At 42.5% G+C, this 19,723-nt stretch overlaps 1 protein-coding gene across 1 annotated transcript in view; it reads left to right on the top strand.

The window, feature by feature from the left end:
• The first annotated feature begins 3,764 nt into the window (after positions 1-3,764).
• Positions 3,765-19,723, top strand: part of GARNL3 (GTPase activating Rap/RanGAP domain like 3) — a 112,837-nt gene continuing 96,878 nt past the window's right edge. The window contains exon 1 of the mRNA XM_065927129.1: positions 3,765-3,908. Coding sequence (XP_065783201.1) covers positions 3,765-3,908 — 144 coding nt within the window. The remainder of the gene's footprint in view (positions 3,909-19,723) is intronic.

Raw genomic sequence — 19,723 nt, 5'->3', positions numbered from 1 at the left:
AATATATGATATTTATTTTTCTCTTTCTGACTTACTTCACTCTGTATAACATGTTCTAGGTTCATCCACTTCACTAGAACTGACTCAAATTAGTTCTTTTTCATGGCTGAGTAATATTCCATTGTATATATGTACCATACCTTCTTTATCCATTCATTTGCTTCCATGTCCTGGCTATTGTAAATAGTGCTACAGTGAACACTGGGCTAAATGTGTCTTATAGTATTGTAGCTTTCTTAGGATATATGTCCATTAGTGGGATTTCTGGGTCATATGGTAGATTTATTCCTAGTTTTTTAAGGAATCTCCATACTGCTCTCCATAATGGCTCTATCAGTTTACATTCTGTGGGATTTATTCTTACAGTACTTTCTGTTACCTGTGGAAAGCTATATCCATGAAGATAAAATCACCTGTTGTAACAGATAAACCTTGAATCTTTGTGACTTAAAGCAGTACAAGTTCTGTCCTCTCATCTCACAGCCCAGTGAGGGTATGTCTACTTGGGTTCTTCATTCAGGGGCCTGGGCTCCTTCATTGTGTAGCTTCACCTGTCTTGGTTCTCACAGCCATCCTCAGAGCCAGTGTACGAGGACAGAGAGCCAGGATTATTCATGGGAAACCTGGATAGGCCTGGTCTGGAAGAGGTGCCCCGCATTTCTACCCACATTTTACTGGCCAGAATTCTCATTGTGTTGGGGTCCTTAAACAGCAATTTCTCAAGGCTGTGAGGCCCTTGGTCCCAAGACTCTCTCTAGTCCCTTCTGTCTTTGCTTGAAATCCATCAACATCTAACCTGGGCTCATCTCTTCCTAGTAAAAAGCCTTGCTAAGGTCAGTCAGTAGGAGCCAGTGCACAACCTCACTCTGACCTGTCCAGCCACGTTCCTTAGAGCTGCAGGCTCAGAAGGCACAGATCTACCTTCTCAGTTACTGTAGGTGCGAGTTTTATCACCTAGTTTGCTACTGTATAACCGAGATCCCATCTCTCTAGGCTCTGAGACCATTTCCTTTCTGGCTGCTGCCTGCCTGTGAAGCCTGTACCACATATTTTAGGTTGTTGCCAAGATACCAACTTCTATACTAGTTCAGGTAGCACAGAGGCTTCACCAGGTAACCCAACTGTGTGTGATGAACAACTAAATGTTTATTTCTTGCTCACATCACATTCTAATACAGATATTCTTGGAGGCATGACCTTCCATTTGGTCATTCAGAGACCTGGTTTTTTTCCACCTCGAACCTCTGCCTTCCTATGGGTCCTTGTGGTCCCCTCTTGCTGGCCATGGGGAAGCCAGACAGGCTTCCCATGGGAGCCCACAGGCACATCACTTGGGTCTGTATGCTCTTGGCCAGAAATCAGTCACATGGTCACACTCCCTGAAAGAGGGGCTAGGAGATGTAGTCCAGCGACAAGCTGCAGAGGAAAGGAAGGAGGTTTTGGCCTGCATGTAGCCATATCTGCCTCTTGGGTCAGGACTGTCTGGACTGATGGAGTGACGTCTAGGGGCTTATCAGGGAGAAGGTCAACAGGCCGCCTGCCTCAGTGATCACTAGGGGCACTATCAGGCAGCAGCTAGTGAGATCTGAACGATGTGCGAATATCTTCCCTAAAACGACAAATGTTTACTGCGTGTCCATTCTGTGCCTAGCAGTGGGCCAGACTCTGGGGACCTGGAGGAGAACCAAGCTCCTTTTAGAGCTCTGGGTGGTCCCCCTAAACACAACCCTTGTGCTGGATGCCAAGGGGCAGGGAGTTGGGGAGGGGGGTGGGTTTTCTACTATGGCTGATTTGAGTGCCTCCTGTAGCCCTAGAAATGCCTCCCTTACAGTTGTGCGTGGCCGTGCCATCAGCAAGCACTGTCTCTGCAGTGTACTGGACGAAATGTAATTAGAAGGGGAAAAGGGCAGCCCACAGCAGATATTCTGTTTATCTCTCTCAGTTGTTTTCCTAGGACATCATCTGCCCTCTCCGAGGCTTCTAAGGAGGCAGTTGCTCCAGATGTAGGGTGTTTTGTGTTTGTTTCTGGCTGTTGGCATTGGCAAAGCTAGGGAGCTGGCACTGCACGGAACCCCCTCTGTGGTGCCGAGGATGGCACGGGGAGGGGCCCAGATCCCCACATCCTTACTCTTTTCATGTTTTGGGGCATTTGGGTTAGAAACTGCTGCTGCTGCTTCTGTTGATGACTGAGTCATGGGCCCAACTTAACTGAAGATGTTGGCTGAGGTCCAGGCAGACAGCTCTCAGTCAGCCACCATTGAGCATCAGTCAGCTCTGTGCCCGACCCCGTCCCAGAGCGTGGATACACCCCTCACAAGACCCCACTTGCTCTCGGTAACTCAGGGCCGCTGGAGAAGGATCTTTAAACTGTTATGTAAGGCAACAGCAATATTCTCCAGGAGGGTTTTCAAAAAGGGCTAAGAAAATGGGCATAGAGGACATAGCTAACCCTGGAGCAGGCCATGGAGGGAAGCTTTTACATCTCTTTTCAGAGATTTTTCGGTAGAAAGTCATGTCACTAGCAGCAGGAAGGTAGCCTGAGTAAGTACCTAGGACACCCTTCCAAGCTGCCTTCATTAATTTGTTGCACGGTTTCTTCTAAGACAGGGAGGACTACAAAAGGTTAAATCTCTCCTATGCAATGAACTCAGCCTTCCCTGTGAAATGGAGGAAGCAGAATACCATTAGACTCTCTAATCTCATTTCTCTCATGCTGTCCTTCTTGGAGCCTATCAAACAGTGTCCTGGCAGAGAGTCAGTTCTGTGGCCACGAAGCATCAGAGTCAGTCTCTTTCTGAACATGCCAGAAGGGCTGTAATTTAGAAAATGTAGCCTACCTTTTAAGGAAGGATGAAAAGGTACTAAATGCACCTTTCTTTGCATGTTAACTCCCAAATATTTGGGATATATTAAATATGTCATTCCTGGGGAATTTTATTTTCTGTTTTATTAGAGTTGTTTGCATGACATATTAGAACAGAACTTACTAAAACTGTTTGTATTTGTGGATCTCTGGTGGTTTCATGAGTACTACTCAGAGCCCTTTCTGTACCAACTATTCAATAAGATATGTGTCTTTTGAGTGTGTAACTGTGCATTCAAGATGCAAATGCAGTAACAATTTTGCCCTTGTTTTAATTGCTTTTCCTCAACGACATATGTGATTTTTCTTATCTGATTTAAGCATTTATTAAGGGGAGGGGCTAGGAAAGTATTAGCTACTGCCACATAGAAAAAGCTAAATATACTTGGATGTTAGATTTTGAGATTTTTCTGTTAGTCCTAGTCTTTTTCCATATTGTGATGTTGTCATAAATTAAAGGGGAGGGGGTTGGGGCCTACCAGGATTTTGAAGGTTTTTTTTTTCCTCCTATTTAAAGTTTATGTCTCCTAGATAGCATTCCATAATGCTGGTTATTTTTATGCAGAATATTTGGGACAAAGAGGCTCTCTTTAAACGAAAGATAATTGCAAGCTTTGTCCCTTGCCTCAAGTTTACTGCAGGGTTTCTCTCCCCTCTGGTTGTACAGAAATGAAATTATAAACCACCAGTAGCCTGGGAAATGTCAATCGATTCCAAATGACTAAATATTTAATTCAATCATTGCCTATACCTCCAAGGATGACTCGGGTGTTTTTCTTCTTACTGAGGGCTCCATGAAAGCCGGGCTCTGCAATGGCTGCTGAGGACTGTGTCTGTTGCAAGGAGGCTCCCCTGCAGTGAGGAGCTGGGCAAGCCTGTTCCATAGCAGCCCTTTTTGCAAATGGTAGTGGATTTTTGCAGAAGGTTTGTGGCCAGATCGCTATGTATAATACTGATGAAGCATTTTTGTTCCAGCTCTGTCTCGGAAGACCTAGGCTGTAGACGTGGGGATTTCAGTAGGAAACATTATGGATCTGTGGAGCTGGTAAGTTTACACTGTCTGTTCAGTGGTAGTACATTGATTTCAATTTAGAGAGGATCGCCAAGCTCTTCAGATCTTTTGTTGTATATTTACTGTTAGACCATGTGGGTACAGTATAAGCACTGGGTGGGAATGAATGACTATTGAAAGGCTGTAATAATAATTTGATCATCTTTATCTGTTGTGTTTTTACTGTTACGTACTTTTAATCTGTGTCTTTCAGTGTGTTAAAAATATGTTGTGGCTTGGTATTTTTCTCTGTTCATGGTGTTATGTAATTAAATAAAATGATTTATGTATTAGGAAAGGTAGCATTTAGCTTTTATGTTATCTTGTTCCTAAAAGTTTCTAAATCTAGTTTTTGAGGTTTAAATATTATTGTAATACATATTCCAATTTTTCTGTACCCTTGCTCTCTGGGTATGTGATAGGAGTTAGAATACCTATGAGCTCTTTTTTTCCCCTGTTACAAGTATATGTGTTGGACTAGATAAATGACTGTGATAGGTAATAGATATCTGGATTGAAAATATTCATATTTTTCTTAATGAGAGAGATTGGGGTTTGTGTTATGATTTTTTAAAAAGGGTATGCTTTCATTTTAAAAGAGGCACAGTGAAGATGTATCATAGCCTCAATTTTTTTTTTATCATAGCCTCAATATTTTAAAAGACAGAATTGTGAGTTTTTTCCCCAGTTGCATGGAAATTTGAACGAATTTTTGGGAAAATGTGCTCATAAAATTCTCTGGTTAATATTTAATGATTAAAAACATTAGATTTATTATTTCTGCCTATTTACAAAAACTGAGTTGATGGGATCCATTTGTAAAGTATTAATATAAGCTGCATTAATTGCAGGGTTTAAGAAGTAGAAAAATTTATGTACCAGAATCATGTACAAGTAACATTCTACTTGAATTCAAGTATATATTACAGGTTTGACTGTGTACCTGACCCAGGTATATTCTTGGAAATATGCATTAAGTGAAAGATTTGGTCCTTGTTTTTAAGGCTCCTACTGTCCTCCTCCTGGGCAGATAAGATACATAATATATCTAAATAATGAATTTAGTCACATGAAAGACCCCCTGGGTGACTTGGTTGGTGTGTGTACTATGTCAGTCACTGGTGATACCATGCCAGCTCAGACCACCACCTCTACTGAAGAAGCGTGTGCATAACTAATTCAGAATTGGTAAATATTGTGAGAGGCGCACGACGGGGCCTGTTGGGGGTTGGGAGAAGGAGGGAGCAACCCCTTCTGGCTAGGCATCTCGGGGAAGCAGCCTGGAAGGCCTTCTGGAGGCTGTGGGATGTGAGTTGGCAACAAGGAAGATAGACAGAGGATATTTGCAAACAGCATGATTCTTGGCAACGATGATTTGAAGGGCAATGAGCACATGTTCCTGCCCACCAGAGAGTATAGGGCTAAAGGGCTAAGTGGTTACACAGCAAGTATGCTTTGAAATCAGACAGGCCTGACCTCATATACCAGTTCCCTTACTTATTATCTCCGTAAACATTGCTGAACCTCAGTGGTGCCTAAGAGTTTGTGCTTGGAAGTCATTCTTGTTCCAGCATTTACTAGTTGTATGATTGCCTTAGTTTTCTCATCTATGAAATGGAGTTTATTAGTATTATCTATTTTCTAGGGTTGTCAGGAGGACTGTATGAGATGATGCACAGAAGCACAGTCCCTGTTAACTAACCGTACTGGGAAAGATGAAATTTGATAGCACAAGTAGGATGTTGACTCTCAGGTGAAGACTTTGAACCTGATCTAATAAGTAGTATGGCGCTCTTATAGTGAGAGTGGTGTTTGGGGGAGACAACATAGGTGTGTAGGATGGACCCTTTGTAGACTTGTGGAAATCACAGAATATCAGACTGGGAAGATACATGAGAGAAGTACTTTCAAGCTTGAACAGGCATCAGAATCACCTGGTGAACTTTCTAAAACAAATTGCTGAACCCCATCCCCAGAGTTTCAAATTCAGTAAGTTGGGGTGAACTCAGAGTTTTCATTTCTAACGAGTTCCCAGGTGTTCCCGTAATGTTGATGCCACTGTTGCCAGAACCACCTGCTTTACAGAATCCCCGACTGGTCATCCGTTAGCCCCAGCTGGATGAGGCAGCTCATTGACCAGTTCAGTTTTGTGTATATGTGTGTGTTTATAACTGACTTTTTAAATATTTAAAGTAAAATTTAAATACATTTAAAAATTCTATGTATAATTTCACCACCTTGCAGCAAGCATTTGCCTCTGCTTTTGATACCTTCCAACTTGTATAGCTATAAATGCCACTTCTACATGGTTGTAATCAAATTATATATTTACTTTCGCATGCCTCCTTTTTCATTTTTTTTTCTCCTTTTTCATTTAACTGTGTTTTATAAGTATCTTCTTGTTATGTAGTTACCATTTTAATTCATGTGTGATAGATAGACCAGTAAGGTGATCAACAATGATCTGTGTAACAGTTTTCCCCCTTTTGTAAAATCAGGTCATTTCTAGTTTTCTCAAGTTGGAAATGACATGTGCTAGAGGTTAAAAAGCTTCAGGAGATGGTTGAGGGATAGGGAGGGCTGGTGTGCTGCAGTCCATGGGGTCACAAAAAGTCAGATATGACTGAGGGACTGGACAACAACAACAGAAGTTGCAAGGATTGGGAACGATGCAGTGAGCAAGTTCCAGTTTTGCCGTGTGAGAATCTCTTGAGATTCTGACCCCAGTGTTTTAAGGAAGGAGATGTTTTCTCCCATCTATGAACACAGAGTATTATCAAATTAAAAACCATATTGTGTGTCCTATGTTCGTGAGAAAGCCAGTTCAATTTTTCTTACACTTGGTTTGATGAATATTGTTGGGAACCCAGTTGATCTTGGGTGTTTGTGGAGGGGTCCTTGGGATTCTGTAAAATCGAAATTTTAGCATAAACTTCTTCTAATGTTCAGGGAATTAGGTAGAAGTCCTTGTGAAGAGTGAAATTGACCATTCAAATCAGCAGTGAGGGGGATGCAGGGGCTTGGTTCCCTAGGTTTCAGTTGGGTATACATTTGGTGAGAGACCATGGCACTCAGACACCTACCTACTCTACAGACTCACGGGTGAGTTTCTCAGCCCTAATTCAACAGCTGTGGGTCGAAGGCTGCTACCATGGGGCAGGCATGATGCCTGACACTGAGGGGGGAGGAAAAAGCCAACTGCTCTGCTCTCCTGGAGCTGGAGGTAGTCTGGCTTTAGAATCCAGCGGCCTCAAACTTTGAGTCTCCAGGCTGCATCTTAGCTGTGTTTCCTGCCTGAATCAGGGATGGTTTCCTTGCAAGGGACGGAGATCCACTCAGTCCAGCTCCAGTGTAACGTAATTCACAGAAAGGGTGTGGGAGAATCTCGCCGGCATGTGCTGCAGGAAGCACAGCTGGGCTGCATGTGACTGGGACGCCATCAGGCAGCTCTCCTCTTTTCTCTCGGCCCCTGTGGTTTCTCAGCTTCACTTTGCTCTGCGTGCCAGCACAGCCTCCCTTTGCACGCCAGCTTCCGCGACAGCACAGTCGCCTCTCTCCAGTCCATTTTCTCCCAGCAGCGGTGTTTGGGTTTTTTTTAATACTTCTTTTTATCATGGTGAAATATTCACAAAATAAAATTTACCATTTTTAAGTGTACAATTCAGGCCCATTATGTATATTCGCCAGGTTATGCAACTATCAGCACTATCTACTTTCAGAACATTTCTCATCATTCCAGATAGACACTGTACCCATTAAACAATGACTCCCCATTCCGCCTGCTCCCTGGCAACCTCTGCTTTATCTTTTGTCACAATGAATTTGCCTATTCAATGTGGAATTATACACCTTTTGCCCTTTTTTGTCTGATTTATTTCAATATTTTCAGGGTTTATCTATGTTGTCACATATATCAGAATTCCATTCCTTTTTCTGGCTGAATAATATTCCATCGTGTGTATATACCACATTTTGTTTTTCCATTCCCCTATTGATGAATTCTTGGGTTTCCACTTTTTATCTCTTGTGAATAATGTTACTGTGAACATTGGTATACAGGTACCTGCTCAAGTGATGCTTTAAAATATTGACAACACAGTATCTTTTCTTTCATAAATCTCATCTGTGGCCCATTGCAATGCAAGCCCAGACCCTTTACAAAGCCCAAAGAGATCCTTCATGGTCCCTGTTCTGCCTTCCACTCCCACCTTCCCATGAGCTGCTCACTCACTGTGCTTCAGTGGCCTGATTTTCCTCTCTAGAACAGTTTGAGTTCCTACCTGTCCTTTGCATGTGCTTTTCCCTCTTCCTGGAATGGGCTTTCCTAGCATTTCTCACCGCTGATCTCAACTTAAATGCCATCTTCTCAGGGAGGCCTCCCCGATCACCCTCGCTGAAGTCATCCTCCTCATTTTGGACGTCTCTAACTCAGCATCCTCTTTATTTTCTTAATGGTGTTTATCACAATCAATATTTGTTTACTGACTATCCTCTCATCCACTAGAGGGGAGGGTGGAAACTGTGTCTTTCTTGAGATTTCTAGGCCTTGGCATATACTAAATTCTCATTCAGTTTTTTTTTTTTTATTACTAAATTGGTTTCTAGTCCTCCACCCCATTTCTAGTCTTGCAGTCCTTGTGTCCACTGTAGTCTATTCATTCTTGGACCCTAATTTCAAATTCCAAAAAGAATGTTATGGATTGGTTCTGCAGGTCCAGTTATCTATCCCTGATTCAAACAGTTGAGTTCAAGGTAGGGTGGTGGTGGAGGGGCAGGGTCATGTGGTATAAATGTGGTTTCCTAGACCCACTCAGCAAAGTTTGTGGGCAGATTCTATTTGGAAAGGATATGGGGAAGAGTCAGTTTCAAAGAGTATGAGCTGAGAAGGAAGTCTCCAGTATGTCTATAATATGTCCTCATAGAGTAGATGATTTAAAAGTTCCATCACCTGGTTAAAATGTCATCTTCTGCAGGTGAACTGTTATCCCTGGCACTTTTTTTAAATTCCACAAACAATGATATGAATTATAAACCCTATAAAAACAGGAATCAAGGCTCTTGACTTAGCACTGTGTCCCTCATACCAACCACAGTGCTTAGCTTTAGTTACTTAGTAAAAATTAATTGAATGAATAAATGGTTCAGTTTGGTTGGAATTAGAGAATAGCCTAACCCATCAAAAATAAAGAAAGAAAAGGAAAAACAAGCTTCTGTGATTTTCCCCCTCCCCAGTATAGTTAGACTCATCAGCTTGCAGTGCATTCCATCTGAAATGTTTGCCGTTTTTCTTCGTGATGAATTGAAAGTCTGGTCTCTCGTGGCAGCATTCTAAGCAAGGCACAGCTATTACCCCATCGACCATTCTTTATCACTTCATATCGAAATCTGTCAGGAAAGGCATAAGATTGTTTGTAGCTTTTATTGATCTTTTCTTGGCCTTTGACTCAATGGGTAAGAAACTGATGTGTTACGAATGATGAATGATATGGGCATCATATGGGCCTCTCCTTTTCCAGCCTAGCTGCTGATCCTCATATAAGCCCACAACTGGGTAATTCTAGGGAAGCCATGATCTGTAGCTAATTTCAAATCCAGGATAAAACAGGAGGGTATATTGTCCATTGGGCTTCCCAGGTGGCGCTTCTGGTGAAGAACTGGCCTGCCAATGCAGGAGACGTAAGAGACTTGGGTTTGATCCCTGGGTCAGGAAGATCCCTTGGAGGAAAGCATGACAACCCACTCCAGTATTCTTGCCTGGAGAATCCCATGGTCAGAGGAGACTGGTGGGTTACAGTCCATGGGGTCACAAAGAGTTGGACATGACTGAGGCAACTTAGCACGCATGCATATTGTCTATTCCTTTTTAAACTTGTACTCAAATGAGTCAAGCCTGCATTTGAACCAGCTACCTGCTACCCTGGTATATCAGAAAGAAATGTATAAATGTCTCTTCGTGAGGATAGCATGGTTTTATTGTTTTGAACTCAGAGTGGCCACAAAGGATACCTGGCTATACTGAGTACACCCACAAGAAAGGTTTGTCATAAACTTGATTGGCATCTGCAGATTTTAATATCGAGGTTTTGACTGTGTGACAACTTTTGAAGTCTGATATATAGTCATTTGTATTTTTGCTCAGGCACGAACTTGAATTACGCCTGTGGGACTGTTGTGCTTTAGATGATTCTTGGCTAATGAGTGATTTAGCTGCCTGCCCAGCATCCCTAATACAGCACAGTTTTGTTCTCTATTCAGGGTTGAGTAGGCTTTTTGTTTTCAGAGGCATTTTATGGGAGAATTATGTTCTGTGTAGTATCACCGAATTGAGAAATGAGTGAAGGTACCAGAATATCTCCCCTAGGAGCATCAAAACATCACGACTTCTGTCTTCTACAACTAGAATCATAATTTTGGCAGATGTTCTTTAATACTTAACTGGCTTATATCTAAGGCTTTGATAGCAGGTTTACTCATGTAGGTACCGCAAAACATAACATTTATCTTGGAATTATCAATGAGTTGGGGCTTCCCAGCTGGTGCTAGTGTAAAGAACCTGACTGCCATTGTAATAGACTCAGGCTCGATCCCTTGGTCGGGAAGATCCCCTGGAGGAGGGCATGGCAACCCACTCCAGTATTCTTGCCTCAAGAATCCCATGGACAAAGGAGCCTGGTGGACTACAGTTCATGGGGTCACAGAGTGTGAAGCAACTTTGCACATGTGCATGCATCAGTGAGTTTAACATGGTTAGAAACTATGGCGCTCTTTTTGATATTTTGATGCCTTTGTGGATGATTAGGAATGCTTATGTTGAACATTTTCCAGGCTAAAATTATTGCACCCATTTTTAGTAATGCAGAACTTTGAGACCTTAGTCATATTTATACATTAGAATGGAACTAGAAATCTTTTATTATGTTTATTAGTTGCTGTTTATTGAATGTTTACTATGTACCAGTCAATGAGCTAAATACTTTAGATGCATTTACCTATTTAATTCTCCCAAATGACCACCAGCAGTTTTTTATTTCACCACACACTGTTGATGCTCAGAAAATGTTGGTGGACATTGAATGGATTCTCATTTATCAGATGATCTCGGAGAGATCCCACAGCTAGTAGAGGTAACACTTAAGCCCCGATCTGTCTGACTCTAAGAGCCCTGTGCTTAATCTCTCAGCCTATGAGCCTAGGCTGTTTTCTAAGGAAATTGGGTGATTATTAGAGCAAACATCTCTAACATCCCTCGGATGTGTGCATGCTAAGTCACTTCAGTCATGTACGACTCTGTACAACCCTATCAACTGTAGCCCCCCAGGCTCCTCCATCCATGGGATTCTCCAGTAAAGAATACTGGGGTAGGTTGCCATGCCCTTCTCTAGGGGATCTTCCCAACCCAGGGATCGATCCCACGTCTCCTGCTTTGGCAGGTAGGTTCTTTACCACTAGTGCCACCTGGGGAGCCCATCTCTGTCCTTAATCAACAGCATAAAGTAGCTCTGCTTTAAGTGTTAGCTGAAATATATAATTTCAGCTAATATATATATAATTATATATAATTTGGACCTCTCTTGGGTTATGTTATGCCTTTAACTTGCACTGATGGACAGATCAGAAAAGAGCCGTATGACTCTGGATGGTGTGTCACTTGGGAGGAAGCACTTGAGGATTTCATCTGTCACACAGTATCTCCTTTAAGAGAGAAAAGTTTTCCCAGGACCAAAAAGCAGCTTCGTTGTTAACCTTATATGCAGTGGACATCCTCTAAATGGGTTTTTTCCTCTTTGCACTGGCCTCTATGAAGCTCAGGACCCTATTTATGGCTTGCCTTGAACAGCCTTAAAAGACTATCTAACAGGCAGCCTAATCTTATTCTCTTGTTTTCAGTTTATTTACCCACACCTGTGAGAGTTGGACTGTGAGGAAAGCTGAGCACCAAAGAGTTGATGCTTTTGAACTGTGGTGTTGGAGAAGACTCTTGAGAGTCCCTCGAACTGCAAGGAGATCCAACTAGTCCATCCTAAAGGAGATCAGTCCTGGGTGTTCATTGAAAGGACTGATGCTGAAGCTGAAACTCCAATACTTTGGCCACCTCATGTGAAGAGTTGACTCATTGGAAAAGACCCTGATGCTGGGAGGGATTGGGGGCAGGAGGAGAAGGGGACGACAGGATGAGATGGCTGGATGGCATCACCGACTCGATGGGCATGAGTTTGAGTAAACTCCGGGAGTTGGTGATGGACAGGGAGGCTAGGCGTGCTGCGATTCATGGGGTCGCAAAGAGTCGGACACGATTGAGCAACTGAACTGACTGAATTTTCCCTTGTTCTAAATTTGTTTTGTATCTAATTTTCTCCTTTGAGTGAGATATATCTCAGGAAGACGCTTTAAATCTTTTCTAAAAAGTAAGGTAGAGCATAAAATAATATTTTCTGTGTTCACCTTCTAGCTCTTAATAGCACATCCTCTGTCCCCCATTGAGGGTAACCTAGTTCACAGAATGGTTTTGACCTTTGTCTCCTCCCTCCCCTACTTTTTGATCAGGGCTTCTATGACCTATTTTCCTAGGATCAACTACACCTGGGAAGAATTAGCATCCCCTGCCCAGCTATTTGGTGACTGCTTTGAGCACTGAGCCCTGTGTTAGTTGGGGTCCAAAAGTCTTCCAAATCAACTAGCTTAACACATACCGTAGTAAGAATATCAGACAAGTCCTCCAAGTTTTTCCAGGCAAAATCACCCTTGGAAACAGCCACTCCAGGGATATTTGGCACCAGTGTGCTCTCTAGTTTCAAAACTAGAACTGCAAACACTCCACTCCTCCCTCCACAGGCCTGGGCAACTCATGCCAGGTTCCTGGTAGGCACACAAGTCTTCCGTTCCTGTGTGCCCCCACGTCCTTCTTTGGGTGACACTCCCTCCTGCCACTGCACCGTCAGCTCAGCTCACAATCTCTAACTCCTACACCTTCTGCTGGAACCCTGGGGTCTTTGTTCTGTGACTCCAGGAATCTTCAGCTGGTGGGATATAGGTCCCTGGTGCACTATAAAAATATTTTCAGGACTTCCCTGGTGGTCCAGTGACTGAGACTCTTTGCTCCCAATGCAGAGGGTCCAGGTTTGATCCCTGGTCAGGGAACTAGACCTCACATGCCACAACTAAGACAAACAGCCAAATAAATATTTAAACACAAATAAATACTTTCAAATTTTTCTCAGTGTTTAATACAGTTTATATTTTGTGTAACCAGAGATGCAAACTGTTGGCATACTGTTTATTGGTTAATTCTTCACAGCAAATCGAGTTTTCTACCTGTGATCTCTTGTATACTAGAGGAAAATTCTCATGTGTGTCTCAGATACCCAGTCTTTATTGGATGCCTGCTTGATATCTATTGCCTCTCACTTCTCACTTGTGCCAAAGTGACTTCTGCCTTACACCAGGTCCTGTCATGTGCCCACTTCAACTTTTAGTACAACAAGGCTTGGCAGTATGTATCATCAGTTGTAGCAAAAATAAATTTTAAGCTTGAGCAAAAATATGACATCACCATCTCAATGAACATGAGTTTGAGCAAACTCTGGAAAATAGTGATGGACAGGGAAGCCTGGTGTTCTACAGGCCATGGGTCACAAAGAGTCGGACACAACTGAGCGACTGAACAACAAATACTGTTTTTATGAATACAAAGTATTTTCTTTTCTGGAAGATATTTTTAAGAACCAGTATTTACTTATTTATTTAGGCAGGTCTGTGATCAAAGACTGAAGAAGGGAATGGCAACCCACTCCAGTATTCTTGCCTGGAGAATCCCATGGACAGAGGAGCCTAGCAGGCTACAGTCCATAAGGTCACAAAGAGTCAGACACGACTGAAGCGACTTAGCATGCTTGCATGCGTGATCAAAGAAGTAGTACTTGGGATTCCTCTGGTGATCAGTGGTTAAGACCCCAGCTTCCAGTGCAGGGGCCCGGGTGCAGTCCCTGGCCAAGGAACTAGATGCTGCCTGCTGCAGCCAGGACCCAGTGCAGCCAAGTAGCTTTTTCCTGATGCAGCACTTGGCAGCCATGAACACACACCAAGAATCTGAAAGCCACCCTTCTACTTCTTTTAGTGGTATTACCTTGAAAAGGAATCTTACCTTTTTGCCAACCTTTCACCATATGGTTTCTGAACATTTATAGCTCTTTGTTAGACCCTCAGAACTAAGTCTAACACTTTTAACTTATTAGCTGCCTCCTAGCAGACAGCTTGGGACAGATTTCCCCAGGGCTGCAGGACCCAGAGTATTTGAGGCTTCATTCAGATCTCTCTCAGCAGCCCCAAGCTGAGACCCTTGTCTTCAGCTTTCTTCTGTCTCAGGGCAAGTCCTGTTTCCTTAGGGTATACCTCTATCCCCAGGTTGCAGCTTCACCTTCTTGGTAGAAAGGGAGAAGATCTGTGGGGTCTAAAATTTGCTCCCCTGTTCCCCACACTGGGTGAATTTAGGAAAAATCATGCCCAAACCTAGTGTCATCTGCTGTGACCAACACAAAAAGGGTCGCCAGTTTCATGCCACAATTAATATTCTAATTTTTTATATCAAAGTATTTTACATATTTAATTAAAGCTGTTACTTTGGGTTCCTTTATGTGTAAGAAAAGGATTGTATAGTTTTTGGCCTCAGTCTTTTAATTGGTCTTTTGCGGTTATCTCTATGGTGCAGTGTTTTAAAATATAATCTCAAGCTGTGTTTGCTGAATAGATGTGAAGACTTTATCATTACTTTAGGAATACATTTCAGCCACTCTAAATTCTCTTTTCGATCCCTGCGATAGTTCCACAAATTCCCTTATGAATCCGACTTTGAATGCTCTCTTTTCTTGTTCCCACTAATCCTGCACTTGCCAAGGTCACTAAAGAGACGCGTCTAGGCTTTAGCTCATGGGCCGCTCTGCGCATGCGCCCTCTTAACACGTTCCCCTCCCCCAGTGTCTGTGTGTCTGCTCTTTTGTGTTTTTCCTCCTACCTCTCTACTGTACCTCCTCTGCTTCTTTCCCGTCTGGTCCTCACATTTGGATGCTTCTCAGGGTTCTGTCTCAAGACACCCTTCTCACCTGATCTGCTCTTCCTCGTGACATTTCCTATCCTCATGGCTTCAGGTACTGTCTTCAGGCTGGTGGCTCACAAATCCGTATATTCTTCCCAGGTCTCTATCCACAGCATCTAAGGCCATCTGCTCATACGCCCACAGGACATCCCCATGGGCAACTGAACCTTAAAATGCCCAGTATTGAACTCAATCCTCCCTCTTTACCCTCCCACACCGCTAGAGAATGGCTTTATCTTCAGTTCAGTTCAGTCGCTCAGTCGTGTCTGACTCTTTGCGACCCCATGAATCGCAGCCATTGCTAATTTCAGAAACTAGGAAATCACCCAAAGCTCACATCCAGTCTCTTACCAAATTCGATTGGTTTTGTATTCTCAATAGATTTCCTGGCTAAGTTTCTCTTATTCACATGGGTGTGCATGTACAATGCCAGACAGTCTTTTGAGGAGAGAGAGAGATAGACATAGATATATATATATGTATGCATGGAAATATATATGTATGCATGGAAATATATATGTATGCATGGAAATATGTATTATGTATTCATGGGACTTCCCTGGTGGCTCAGATGGTAAAGAATCTGCCTGCAATGCAGGAGACCTGGGTTGGATCCCTGGGTCGGGAGGATCCCCTAGAGAAAGGAATGGCTACCCACTCCAGTATTCTTGCCTGGAGAATTCCATGGACAAAGGATTCTGTCAGGCTACAGTCACAGAGTCACAAAGAGTCGGACACGACTGAGCGACTAACACTTTCACTTTTCATACCTACTCATATAAATTTCACAACTACCTGATAGTTTTATAGATACTTTTGTTACCCCCATTTTACAGATGAGGTTACTGAAGTTCAAAGAGATTAATTAACTTGTCCAAAGTCACACAGCTTGTACGTTGCTGAGCTGGTCTGTCTCCCGTCTTAGGCACAGTAGGTTATATTTATTTAGAAGTTCTGTGACCTCCCCTCTCTTATAAGCTATGCTCCAGTGCCCCTCTGTTGTCATCATCATGTGTGCATGCTCAGTCGTATCCAACGCTTTGTGACCCCATAGGCTGTAGCCCACCAGCCTCCTCTGTCCATGGCATTCTCCAGGCAAGAATACTAGAGTGGGTTGCCATTTTCTCCCCCAGGGGATTTTTCTGACCCAGGGATCAAACCCGAGACATGTCTTGTCTCTCCTTCATTGACAGGTAGATTTGTTACCACTGTACCACCTGGGAAGCCCTCTAGTACCCCTTATTGTGCATAAAAATCACTTGAGGAATCTATTTAAGATTCAGGCTCTGATTTGGCATGTCTGGAATGAGCCAAATAGTGTGCTTTTTTTTTTTTTCCCTCCACAATCTTCCATTGTGAAAGTGACTTAACTCCTTACAGGTTTATCATTTGATCTTCGAGGACGTCCAGAGACTACTTTGTTTTTAAGTAAAGAAGAACAACAACAACAAAAAATAATAATAATAATAAAATAAAATTAAAAAAAAAAAGGAGAACAATAAAAGACTTCCCTGGTGGTCCAATGGTTAAGACTTCCCACTCCAATGCAGTGGACCCAGGTTCGATCCCTGGTCTGGGCACTAGATCCTACATGCTTCAACCAAGAGTTTCCTTGCCACAACAAAGATCAAAGATCCTTAGTCGGACACGACTGAAGTGACTTAGCACGAACACATAAATGGCTTAAAACAACAGAAATTTATTCTCTCATAGTTCTGGAGGCTAGAAGTCTGAAGTCAAGATGTTGGCAGCACTGCACTTGCTCTGAAGGTTTGAGGGACGACTTTTGTCCCTCACCTCGTCCAGCTTCTGGGGTTGCCAGTAATCCCTGACATCCTTGACTTGTAGCTACATCACTCTAGTTTCTGCTTCTGCATCATATGGCCTCCTAGCCTGCATTTCTGTATCTGCATCACCCTCTTTTCTCTTGTAAAGATACCAGCTGGGACTTCCCTGGTGATCCAGTGGTCAAGACTCCGAGCTGCCCGTGCAGCGGGTATGGGTTCAGTCTCTGGTCAGGGAACTAGATCTCACATGCTACAGCTAAGACCTGGAGCAACCAAATTAATTATGTTTTTTTTTTTTAAAGAGAGATACCAGCCATTGGACTTAAGTCCCACCCTGATCCAGTGAATTCATCTTAACTTGTCTAATTACATCTGCAAAGACCCTCTTTGCAAATGAGGGCATATTCTGAGATTCCTGGTGGATGCAAAGGTGTTTGGAATGGGAGCACAGGGAATACCATTCAAGCCAAAACAGTTACTTTCTTCCTTTTAGTGTTCAGAAAGAAGCCTGTGAAATTTTAGTTTATTTTCTTTATTGGTAACTTTTCCTATCTTGATCTTTCTCAGACTTTCTTCTTTTATTTTTAAAATGTTTCTCATAGTTTCTCTATGTCTTTCTCTTCTCAGCAATTTTGACTAAAACATTGCATCTTTGTGATTCTTAGACCCAGGTCTTATGTCATGGATGAATATTTTCTTCAGAGGTATGTTTGATTATTGCTCATTTTTCCTCTTGAAATAGTAAGGAAGGTCTTTTTCTCTGTCCTCTGTCACTGTCTTTTCTTTCTCATTATTTTATATTTTGTTCCTCTTCATTCTGGGAAGGCATCTCAAATGATAAACATATTACTCTCTCTGTTTTATACAATAAACATTTCACTTTCCTCCTCCAATGAGGATTTTTAATTTTAATCCTATATTTGCATTTTTTGGCCCTCATTTATCTTGCCCACTTCCACAAGCTTTACCCACTTATTGTAAAAATTGTCCTCTGTCTTATTGAGGACAACAGATGCTTTTTAAATCTTTTGTTTTGGTTTCATAGTAAAAAATGATGTGCTTCTTTTTTCAGTTTTTAGGATCATATATAACATTATTTTAAATAACTCCCATGTTTGTGATTTTTTTTTCCTTTTTATAATACAGAATCTTTAGACAAATACAAAGAGCCACTCAGACCTTTTATTTTCAAGAGACAAAATGTACAACTGACCCTGAGCTCTCATTGTCCTTTTGGGTACCGCAGCTTCTCTGAATCAAATATCTGGATGGCTGGTGGCTATGCAAAGCTCCCTGATCAATATCCAGGGTCTGATTGGTGTTTCTCTAGTGAAGCTCTGCTGGGAAGGGATAGGATGTCCTCCATGCTTGGCTTTTTGCTGCTCTGAACCGGTGGCTCTAGAATTTATACATATAGCCAGGACTTAGAGGGCTATGGCTAGCAGCCTGGTTGGAAGAGGAGTATTAAAGTAATGTTTACCTAACTCTTTACATAAACTTGAGGAGACACCATCTGTGTAAAGAATCGGGTGGAGATTATGAAGGTGGAATCCCCCCATACCCAACCACACTTTGGTGTGACCACTTGCTTGGCATATTGACAAAACTGTGTCCCCCAGGGTGCTCTGCTACCAGGACCCTCCCTGTCTCTCTCCCTGCCTATGGCCCTTCACTTATGAAGACTGTGTTTTCTTTCTTTTTTAAAATATCTGTTTATTTGGTTGCACTGTATCTTAGTTGCAGTACTCGAGATCTTTGATCTTCAGCTGCAGCACGCGGGATCTTTAGTTGTGGCATGTGGGACCTAGTTCCTTGACCAGGGGTGGAACTTGGTCCCCTGCATTTGGAGCGCAGATTCTTAGCCCCTGGGCCATCAGGGAAATCCTAAAGCTACATTTTTCTAACATAGACTTTGTCTCTCTCCCTGCCCCCGTCTTACCCAATGTTTTCTTGGAGAGGAAAAAGAGGTGCTGGAGTGGCTAGGTCTATCTTAAAATGCAGTGCTCATGCAATAAAAAGACGACTCCCAGTGTTTTATTGTTACTCTTTGTATAGACGCAGGGTTTCTTAGCCCAAAGGAGATGGGGAAGAGAAAAATAAATTGCCATCCAGCTTTCTGTGATGACCACAGATTTGTTTTGTTTCAGCCAGCAAAGTCAGTGACCAAATAGGTTTCCCAATTCTTCTCCATTGGCCATAGAATAGGTAGAAAATGTCCTGATATTCTGGCCATAGGTTGGAAAATCAGTCTCAGACTCATGAATTGTCATCTTTTGTGCAATCTTCCGAAGTATTTTACTGGGAATTTAATATCAGAGACTGCTAGTCAGATATTATTTTAATGAAGAAGCCAGGATGGATGGATATACTTCGAGATGAAAGGTTAAAGGAGAATACTCGTCCTTACTTACCGCAGATTTCTCAATAGAATAGGTGGAAAAGTCACAGCTTAGAAGAAAATGTGTTTCCGGAGTGATGACCTGTTGATTGACAAGTCAGGACCAAGATGGGAGATATAATGGGAAGTAAAAAAGGAATGGATAAAAGAACTGGAGAGTGGTAGTGAGGATCTAGCCATGGTCAAGCAGCATGAGCCTGTCATAGCCCTAGCCATATGGAAATTTGTTTCTTTGAACACAGAAGGGGAGAATGAGAGTTTACTTAGTAGGGGGTGATTGAGAGCTGGGATTTGACTCAGGGGTTTGTAAATGTAGTGTTGACATGATTAACCACAGATCCCCAGCTAACATGTATACCCAAGGGAGCCAGAGTGGGTTCTACGTCAGGCACTATGATGACAACACTACTAGTGTGGGTGAGAATGGGTTTGGGGTCTTGGGAATGGATGACAAAATCATGAAGTCAAGTGAGGTCATTAGATTTGAGAAAGCAGAAGGGTGTGAGCTCAAAGACATCAGAGAGATCACTGTGAT

This window comes from Muntiacus reevesi, chromosome 3 (genome assembly GCF_963930625.1).
Source record: "Muntiacus reevesi chromosome 3, mMunRee1.1, whole genome shotgun sequence".
In the NCBI taxonomy this organism is placed as follows: Eukaryota; Metazoa; Chordata; class Mammalia; order Artiodactyla; family Cervidae; genus Muntiacus; species Muntiacus reevesi.
Note: the sequence above shows the minus strand (reverse complement) of the source record. Positions and strands in the feature narration are given on the sequence as shown.